The 10,696-nt window shown below is 33.9% G+C and overlaps 3 protein-coding genes across 3 annotated transcripts; 1 reads left to right on the forward strand and 2 right to left on the reverse strand.

Annotated features, from left to right (window-relative positions):
* Positions 1-83: 83 nt before the first annotated feature.
* Positions 84-6,064, reverse strand: LOC124635744 (ras-related protein Rab-30). Its single transcript, XM_047171696.1, has 4 exons — positions 5,624-6,064; positions 4,931-5,114; positions 4,142-4,293; positions 84-2,736 (listed from the first exon to the last, which is right to left on the reverse strand). Exons 1-4 carry the CDS (start codon positions 5,792-5,794, stop codon positions 2,635-2,637), a joined length of 609 nt encoding a protein of 202 aa, XP_047027652.1. The 5' UTR covers positions 5,795-6,064; the 3' UTR covers positions 84-2,634.
* A 299-nt stretch (positions 6,065-6,363) lies between these two features.
* On the forward strand, positions 6,364-7,900 carry LOC124635865 (speckle-type POZ protein-like). Its single transcript, XM_047171812.1, has one exon. It carries the CDS (start codon positions 6,476-6,478, stop codon positions 7,493-7,495), a length of 1,020 nt encoding a protein of 339 aa, XP_047027768.1. The 5' UTR covers positions 6,364-6,475; the 3' UTR covers positions 7,496-7,900.
* A 91-nt stretch (positions 7,901-7,991) lies between these two features.
* LOC124635866 (probable RNA-binding protein EIF1AD) lies at positions 7,992-8,978 on the reverse strand. The gene is made up of 2 exons (XM_047171813.1): positions 8,707-8,978; positions 7,992-8,585 (listed from the first exon to the last, which is right to left on the reverse strand). Exons 1-2 carry the CDS (start codon positions 8,827-8,829, stop codon positions 8,253-8,255), a joined length of 456 nt encoding a protein of 151 aa, XP_047027769.1. The 5' UTR covers positions 8,830-8,978; the 3' UTR covers positions 7,992-8,252.
* Between the last annotated feature and the right edge of the window lie 1,718 nt (positions 8,979-10,696).

Here is a 10,696-nt window from a genome sequence, read left to right on the forward strand (position 1 = left end):
TTAGGCTCTTTTAAAAAGAGTATTCAAAGGCTTTTGCGTGTAATTTGAAAAAGTGAACTAGTCTAGTAAGAAAAATACGCAACTTTATATCCAAAGTGATCATTTATTATAATCAGAGTATTACAATAATTCAATTTCTTTGGTGAGGATTAATTTCAATATATTTATAATCAATGTAATATGGGAAACATTTATTCAATTACATATTTCAGATCCAATAATAGTGCAACCAGCCACAAACCAACTTTAAACTATATTAGACGAATTCAACATTATAAATAAGCATAAAACATATGCAATTTATAACACAGGTTAAAATATATTTAAAATTAGCGTTGTCAACTTGGCAAGTGTGGCCGACAAAAATAAACTTTATATTGCACAAAATTACGAACAACATGAAATATTTAACTATAATAATAACATTCTTTGAAAACCACGTATATGTGTGCATTATATGGTTAGTGTGATGTTAGGTATAAAAAATGTTTTAACATATAAAATTCCACAATAGGCACCTACAACAAAAAATAATAAATATTATTTTTAACACTAAGTTAAAATTAACAATTTACTAAAACACTATTATGTAGCTTAAGTATATTGTAGCAAAATTAACATATATATAATGATAAATGGATCCATAATAAAAATAAGTTTTTTTTTAAGAAACATTATATTCATGTTTCAATGAGATCACATTACCATTCTTCCCTACCACCATTACCGTAAGAACGACCTGTTACTAAAAGTAGACATCCTAGTGAACTTACTATGAGGAATGTAATAAAAATATCCCTTACACCTATTAACGTTTTCAATTTTATCTGTTAAGGTTTAGTTGAATCACGAAATGCCTGTCTAGGGAATTTAAATTGAAGTAACGGCAGCGTTAGTCACAAATTCTTGAATGATGAGTATATTAGTTCTTAACAGAATTGCAGCTGCCTATTGAACATTTACAGTAGTTAACAAAAAAAAAAAAATCTTGCCTTGACTTCAGTTTCATCCAAAAATGCATATGTACTGCATAAAGACAGTCTCCGATTCTGTAATTCCTGCGATTACCTTCAGTTCGTACTTTTACTATTTTAAGTTTACACTAATGCTATTCAATTGTCTACAAAATAGTATTTCAGTAATATTAACCTACATTATCTAGTTAACCATTCCGAAGTCAATCTATTAAACCCATAGATATTTGTAAAAATGCGCTAAAATAGTCTTAGTAAAAAATTATACTTCATAAGTACAAGCAAAATACTGGTTAAATAATGTCACTGTAGGTTCTTTACTCTGCTATTCGTAATCTAAAAATGTCTTTAATGGCGAATTATTACAAACAAACCTACAAAGAAATTCTGAATCATAAAACATCAAATATTTGTTTTACAACATTTTTACAAATCATCAAGGTTACACTAAAGTTAACAATAGTAACAAAAGTTGCAAACAGCAAAATTGTATAACTTGATTACATTGGGACAATGTCATGACAGTTTTGACGTTACCGACGAAGACCAGCAACATTCTTGACAGATAATTGATTTACAACTCGCAATTACCACTAACTACCCCTTACATGACCATGTTCTGTAATATAAACCAATTAAATTCACGTTACTATTATTCATACAAAAAAAACAATATTAAACGTAGTTAAACTCATCAGTATTCAAAAGATATAAATCAATCGTCGATGTAATACCTTTATCGATTTCAATCGACTATGTTGGGCGTGGTTCTTTGTGCCCAACCCTGTTAAACTGATATTAAAGTGGCGCCAAATATCGCCATTTTTTTTTTTCTAAATTATTTTTTTTTGCTTGGGTTATCTATCAATTATTTGTTAAAAAGTACATAATCTTCGCCATCGTCACATGAAGATATGTATGTATGTACATTGAATCGAGTAAACCTATAGTTGGTCTCATTTTTACATTATAAATAGAGTTAACACTTGATATGCTATATAATGGTACCGATACACTACATCTACGAATTGACACAAATGAGTGACTGACGAATGACAATATGACCACGACGTCATGACATTGTGACAACGGCACAGCACTTAAAAGCAAGTGGAATGACCTCCGTTCTACGAAATACACGACATGTATGCAGCATTTTTGAAAAGATTTATTTTCTTAATCAAAATATACATATAAAAAATCTCATCAGTCCTTCGTTCGTTGGCAAGAATAAAAAAAAGTAAAAAACACAACGACTATCACAAAATTATAATCAATAATATATTTTGTTTACAACAAATATCAATTCCTTCATCTTAAATGGTAACTAGTTCTAAATTATACCATTAAATATGTACTACTATTATACTTAAGTGAAGCGCGCTATTGCCGATGTTATACTTAGAGAAATACATAAAGGTCTAGATAAATTTCAAGCATGTGCCGAAAACGAATTAGTAAAATCTGCATGTTAACTTGTTATACAAAACATTATTTTTTATATTATTTAACATTTTTATTGTAATCCAGCGCACATAGAAACGCATTTTAAGAAACAGAGAAATGACAAGCTTACCTATGCAATCTACATAAAAACCATCTTTTCAAAAACACCGCAATGTTAACAGCTAATAATATCAATGAGATAAATTCGTAATATTTACGAACGTAGACAACATGAACTGTCGCCTACCGACGTTGTCTTCCCGTTGATCGGTCCTAAGCTGCCATCATATTTCGGCAACTCCTTGCACTTAGCTTGCTGGAATATAAAAAATCACAAGTAAGGGATGAAATTAAACTTAACTTTTTTCCGCCAACCAAGATTACCAGGATTTGGTAGGTATTCTGAAAGCGTAAGGAGCCAGTCACAGTTTTTAAAGGGCCTCGAATATACTTTCTAAATTGTTGAGATACATTTTAGAGCGAAAATTAAGTCGTTGTTAATATAATTGCAGTTGTTGCGGAGTATTTAAATTGAAAACAAGAAGCGATTACAACAACGTCACACTTCATCCTACGATGATGAAGTGATTCTTCTTGTATTCCCAGAAAACGCAATCAAATCTATAAGGGTTTAATAATTCAGGTCTCGTATTGGTACTTTAGTCAAGAGCGGGTCTAGCTAGCGTACACATTCGTGCGAAATAAATAGGTCAACTACGTTCATTGCGGATGTAAGGTATACATATCGACTTCAGGCCCGGTGCCCTACTTTATCCAGAAACCTCATGGGAATAGAAGGCATACAGGTACACTTACGAAATGAGAATCTCGTTAGTGTGAAAGCGGTTATATATTTTTGATGTCAGGTGTCTTATTGAGAAACTCAAAAATCAACAAACAGATCTAATTATAAGACATTTATATTATATACAATATTTAAAAAAAAAAATTTTGCTGTTCACAGGTTTTGCCTGGATATTGGATAAACCAATGAGTAGGTAGTAAATACATAGGAAACTCCATACAAAGTATCTAATTTATTATTCATTATTTCTAGATATTCATGAACAGGTGTTTATACCGCCTTTTTCAGGCTAAGTAATAATAACGAGAGGGTCTCGCGTAGCCATTTGAATGTTTTCGGCTATTTTGTGCAACTTCTCCGTAGCAACCCGTGATGTGGATCGTTACCTTCCTAGATAAATAAATACGGTATATCGTAGTTGGATTTGAATATCCACCGGCGATATCAGAAGTTAAATCCACTGCTGTGTGATAATATTCCACGGCCACTCTTTGTATTTCGCTTAGCCGGAAATAATTGTGAGAAGTGCCAAGGGCAGGAATACAAAGCGGTGGTAAATTATGTATTGTTTCTCAATCAATGACTCACTTACGTTATTATGAAAATGGTGATATTTTATTTGTTTTAAACTATGTGTCAATTTTATTTTCATCACTATAGTTTACGTAATTGTTAAGTAGGTAAAGCGTGCAACGTAACTCATAGATAACGTAAATAATATTATTAAGAGAGCTAGTAGGTGAAATTATGAGTCATTACGCCACCTCTCTGTTGTTGCGACAACCTGTATTTTATACGTTTGCAAATATTCCAGTAGTAAAAACGAAAATTAAACAAGTCTAGGGTGATTTTACATTACACAATTAAAAACGTAAGTAGCATGCTTCAATTAGATAGAAAAATAAAAAAAACCTACTTCCATTAGTTCAACAGCTATCTCCATGAACAATCGCTCGACATTCTCGGCCTCTTTTGCAGAAGTCTCCAGGAAGTACATGCCATGGCGCTGAGCGAAATCCTCCCCAATATGCCTCGGAATCTCTCTGTCTTCTCTGTCAGTTTTATTACCTGAAAGTTATCACACCAATGTGTAATAAAACTAGCAATATCAACTTCCTCGTAAATCACTCAATCTATTGGTGAGACTTGTGAGAAAATCCATTCACTATATTGTTTAACTTTGTTTTTACCACATTAGTGACAAAAGTTCTATAAAACCCTGAAAGTAATTGATAATAGCCTGGTGTCCTTAACCTTAATGGCCACCCTACCATTTATTACATCCAGTTTGAGTTTGGTTAGTGGTCTGGAATTAGGGTCAAATGAATCAATGAATTCACTAACAAGTTCCTGTATAAGGTCATGTCCCCAATTGTAATGTAATAACGCAAGGTCTTGTAAGGCTACATACTTTCTCTTTTCAATCATTATGATAATTATGTCAACTGAACATCTCACTTTCATTCCTTATAGCACATGCAGTAAAAATATAAAACAGGAGCGTCAAGCGCTTATAGAAGAGGCATTGATACTGACATCCACATAAGCTTTTTATTCATATTGATTACGAGTGCAGATCAAGCAATTGACATTAGGTTATTTTGGAAACCAAACAACCAAAAATTGCACATCATATTTCATACATTCTGCTCGCTAAAGAATTAACATATAAGTAAAAAGTACTTGGACATAAAAAAATCCTTACCAACTAATATCCTAAGAACCTTATTGTTGGCATACTCCTCGATTTCTCTGAGCCAGTCCGGCAAGCAGTCAAATGTTGGCTGGCACGATATGTCATACACCAATATAAGGGCGTGTGCAGACCTGTAGTAGCTCTGGGTTATTGAACGGAACCTCTCTTGCCCGGCGGTGTCCCATATTTGTAACTAAAAATTAAAATAACACATTTTTTTCTTATTAAGGTGATTCTTATTTATGTAATAAAGCAAATTAAAATTAAGCATATTTAAATAGATAATTGAAATAATCACAAACTTTAAAAATAACTTCAGTAGACTTACAATAGACTAATTTTAATTTGTGCACGAATAATACACATATTGAGTACAATCACTGTATTGTAAATGTGGAGAAAAAGTAAAACTGTGTGAATTCTGATAGAATTGAAAGGCATCATAATATAGACTTTTAGCTATTATGTAGCATGAAAATTGTTGATTAACTTTCACTTTGCTATTGAATCCTAGATTGTATAATCCTTAACTAATTCTAATTGGGTTCATTATATTCCTTAGTACTAGGACATCAAATTTATACAGCCAAGGTCTAAGTTAGAAACAAAAACATAAACAACATACTGCCCAAACAAGCAATTCCAGCATTAAAAATGATGCAATAACAAAGCCAAATATGTAAAAGCGTTAAAGGAGCTCACCTTCACTTTCTCACCGTCAACTTCAACAGTTTTAATCATGAAATCAACACCAATTGTAGCACCTTGCCCAGGTGGGAAGAGGCCTTGAGTAAAACGACGCACCAAACATGTTTTCCCAACGCCCGCATTACCAACTAACACTACTTTAAATAGAAACTTATAATCCTCCATAATGAACACCAAATAACATTTGACGCAAGAAAAAAATAGATTTTTTATTTAATAATCTTCTCCTCTCACTGTTACGCTTTGATGAATCGAACGTTTATTCCATTACGATAAATCACTGATATTTTATCAACATGATTATTTTACGATCACACGTTCATTATAGATTAGATAGCGAAATCAGACTGTCAAATCAACTCTTTATCCAAAACAATGGAAAGAAAACTCCAAGAGCGAAAATATCGACGTCGGTCAGGCAAAAAATATCGAATTCTTTTACGAAGATCGCTAACTAAATATTTTCATCTGATTCATTTAATAATTTCTTCGAAGGCTCTAGTAATGTAATGAATCTATACATTAAGATAGTAAATAAAGAAGAAAAACCTTTGTTTATACAAATTACATTTATAATTGGCGATTTAACAGTTTATTTCTATTATAAATATTGTGGAGCTACCTGCTACATTCACAAACATTTGTGATAAAACATACTCTGTAAACTTTAATTGTCAAGTTTTAGTCTATTCTTACCGATTTCTGCTATTATATACAACACTATTTTGTCATTTCTGACAGCCACAAAATAAAAAACAAAACAAACAATCATTTTGGTGCGGTTCGTTTTCGCCTTTTGGGGCGGTTTGTGAACGAGAATAAATAACTTTGTCTCGATTTTAAATCATGTCTACTATTAACTATACGACCCGCACCGAAGGGCAGACGAAAATCAACACTATAATTTGGACAGTGCCAAATTTTATTGTTCTATTAGAAAACAAAACTACCCGAGAGTTTCGCACCGAAAAATCTAAAGATCCGGCCGATTTATCGGAATCTCGATTTCAATTAAAAATGCAATTCTTGGGGAGAGATAATGATATCATTGAAATCTACTATTTATCTCCTGCTCCTGTTTTCTTGAAGTCTATTTTGACCATATGTTTGAAACGCTTCGAAGAGCGCTCTATTGTTATAAAGGAATACCATACTGTTCAGGCAAATAAGTGGCAGTATTTAGCCACGCTGTTCAAGCGAGATATCGCCAGTTATGACGGCAGAGACATTTTCTTGCTTAGTGATGGAAGTCTCAGGCTTAAGTTCCAGTTTATGGTAACTAATGACATAAAAGTAGATCGCACTAACGTACCCGAAGCACAATTAAGTAACGACTTTGAGAACTTGCTGAACAATGGCATGTTTTCTGATGTGACCATGAAATCTGCTGAGCAGATTGAATATAAGGTCCACAAAGCAGTTTTAGCCAGCCGCAGTGCTGTAATGAAAGCTCATTTTGAGCACAATACTACAGAATGCTACACTAATGTTGTTGAGTCACCTCTTGAATCTGAAGTCTTGAAAGAAGTCCTGACTTTTATATACAGTGATAAGGCTCCAAGAGTGGATGAAATTCCAGAGAAATTGTTGGCTGCAGCTGACTATTATCAACTTAGTCGACTAAAGAGTCTTTGTGAAGAGGCTTTACATAAGAAATTGACGGTTGATAATGCAATAGAAACTTTGCAACTGGCTGACCTGCACTCTGCAAATGCTTTAAAACAGTTGACTCTGGAGTTCATCAAAGATGGCCAGGCTAAACTGATAACTAAAACTGAGGGATGGGCCAAAGTGAAGTCTGTAGAACTTATCAAAAGGATTTATGAATACATCATGGCTGATGATATTGATGCAGATATAAAATAAACTATCAAATCATGTAGTGAGACAATATTTACTCTTATGAAATTCCTAATGCATTTGCAATGTACTTAATAAATTACTACAATTTCAAAGTTATGTATATAGTTGAAAATATTATTTATTACTGAATATAAAGATTATGTAACTTTTTTTTTATGATTATGTGCAAATGAGAGATTTATTTTGTGGCATGGGCTCAACATAAATTAATGACATTTATTTGTTCTGTGATATGGCTTTTGGATATTAAATTCTTATCTATTCAAGCATTTATGAATAATTCTTATAAAAATCCCAAGAAGGAAATTGTGAGTTAAAAGTAGAAAATCTAATTGTAACTCAATTATTGTAAGTTACGTACCTAACGATATTAGAATCCTAAAAAAATATTAAAGTTTTACTCAATTATCTGCTGGTTCTCTAGTTCTACAAAAAATATTTAAAAGTTGTCAGTTATAATATAAACCTGATCTCAAAGTTTAGTAAAATTAAACACTCATTAAAAATATCAACATATATTACATACAAGTAACATTAATATTGCTTATTTTGCAAACATTGTTATTAATTTCATTTAATTCCCTAGCTTGCAGGTGTGAAATAGTCCCTTTAATCTAGCAGATATTCATGGAAGCATATATTGCAGTAGTCTTCAAAAGATATCACTGAGAGAATTTTTGATTGTAATAAACAGTTCTTAACCAACTTCCCATTAAGGAGGCAGTTCTCAATATGTCGGGATCTTTTTTGACAATTAATATCATTTATCACTTTCGTCATCACTGCCACTGCTATCACTGTCCGTGTCACTATCACTATATGTCATCACAGGTTTTCTGTTAGTGTTTACAAATAACTCATCATCACCATCTGCATTAGTTTCCTTCTTTTCGTCAAACTCTTTCGGCCACACATTATTTTCTTTATAATATTTGATAGAGTCTTTATTCATTATTTTAACTATTTCCGCTTTTACTTTATCACCTTCTGGTATTGGTTCAACGAGAATATAATCACCTCTTTTCACCCAAATGTTCTTTCTGAATTTAGTTGGCATAGACACCAAGTATTCCTCGCCAGTAGGGGTTGTAATCTGAAAACAAGAAGTAAACATTATTATCACAATTTGAATATTAATAAAGCAAGATAAGAAATGAATAAAATGAATGTGCACTCGAATTATGGGGAAATTATGTTAATAGAGAATAACGTACCTCATGCAAGTTATTGCCTTTACTTTTCAAAACTTTTACAATACTTTGGTTCTCTTTAGGCATCTCATAGTCATCCCACAGAGCTTCATTCATCACATGTTTCCTTTTAGTTACTTTAGACATGTTTGCTTTTCATTAAAATAAATTATGTAAGAGGAACAAGTTACCAACAATTTTTAAATAATTTAATTTGTAATGTTCACAGTTTCACACGCCAACACAAACATAGGTTATGTTATGGGTTGCATTGCGGTTCATTCATTTCACTAACTATTTAATAAGCATTGAATCGGTGATGGTAAATATTAAAAATGTTCATGCTGTCAAAAGGACTTCTAGAACTTCATGATTTTTTATTATAAATTGTAGTAAAAAGTCAGATAAAAATTTTGCAAGACAAATTATTGTAGATTTGCAAAAAATCTAGTGTTATTTCAGATTATCAATAATATTTTTTTCTGTAACATGCTGACCATTACACCGAATAATTTTTGTAATATGGAACGCAACGGAACTGTCATTTTGACATTTAATCTACATTCCGTTTCACTCTATCAGTGGGAAACGGATACAGTCCGGTCCGCAGCGGGCACTACCACCAGTTTTAATGTAGGTATTGGCTTACATCAGGGGTCGGCTCTCAGCCCTTACCTCTTCCTGCTGGTAATGGACGCGCTAACGGCAGACATACAGGAGGTGGCTCCCTGGTGTATGCTTTTCGCCGATGACATTGTTCTGGTGGGGTAGAGTGGGCCAGAGGTCCAGAGTAGATTGGAGGCATGGCGGATAAGACTGGAGACAGTAGGTTTAAAGGTCAGCAGGAGCAAAACCGAATACCTGCATTGTGATTTCGGCGGTATTTCAGGACCCATGACCATAACCCTAGCCGGCATGCCCCACCAGTCTGCTCCGACTTCCGGTACCTTGGCCTTGGTTCACTCGTCCAAAGTGACGGTGAGGTAGGTAGACAGGGACGTTACGCATCGGATCAATACTGGATGGATGAAGTGGCGACAGGTAACTATCACTATCTGTGACCCGCGGATGCCCTCAAACTGAATGGCAAAATTTGCAAATCCGTCATAAGAGCTGTCGTGCTGTATGGATCGGAGTGTTGGGCATTGAAAAAGAGGGATGAGAAGAGAGTGCATGTAGCAGAAATGAAAATGCTGAGATGGATGTGTAGTGTTACAAGAATGGATAAAGTGAGGATTGATTACATTAGAGGAAGTCTGAAAGCAGCGCCAGTTACAGAAAAGATGAGAAGTAGAAGATTGTCATGGTATGGGCATATAATGAGGAGGGATGATACGCATGCAACAAAGTGTGTGCTAAGTATGAATGTAGATGGATGGAGAGGAAGAGGAAGACCTAAGGAAAGATGGATGGATTGCCTGAAAGATGACATGAAAAGGAAGGGAGTGTCAGTATGACGAGTGACAGGGGAAAATGGAAGAGAATGACATAAGTAGAAGATTGTCATGTATGGGCATGTAATGAGGAGGGATGATACGCATGCAACAAAGTGTGTGCTAAGTATGAATGTAGATGGATGGAAAGGAAGAGGAAGGCGAAGGCCTAAGGAAAGATGGATGGATTGCCTGAAAGATGACATGAAAAGGAAGGGAGTAAGTGTGAGTATGAAAATGGAAGAGAATGACATATTGCGCCGACCTCAAATAAAATTGGGATCAGGGCAGGAAGAAGTGGGAAAATAAATAAACTTAATTTAAAAATGATAAAAGCTCCTTTTGTTATATCATTTCGATAGCGCCGGCTATGACTCTTCATGGGCATTTGTGTGCCCATGACTGTAATCGTTGGTAGCATGGGAATTATTATCTCCTTAATCTTTTCCCAGTTTTTTGGAGTTGACTTTAGTTTAACCTGCTGCCCAGCTGAGTAACACTATTTTACCCCTGACCTCTTTAACCCAGTATCCCGAGTAACTCTTCTGATGACCCCTAATGGATACCACAGGAATAAAACC

Source organism: Helicoverpa zea, chromosome 13 (genome assembly GCF_022581195.2).
Source record: "Helicoverpa zea isolate HzStark_Cry1AcR chromosome 13, ilHelZeax1.1, whole genome shotgun sequence".
NCBI lineage: Eukaryota > Metazoa > Arthropoda > Insecta > Lepidoptera > Noctuidae > Helicoverpa > Helicoverpa zea.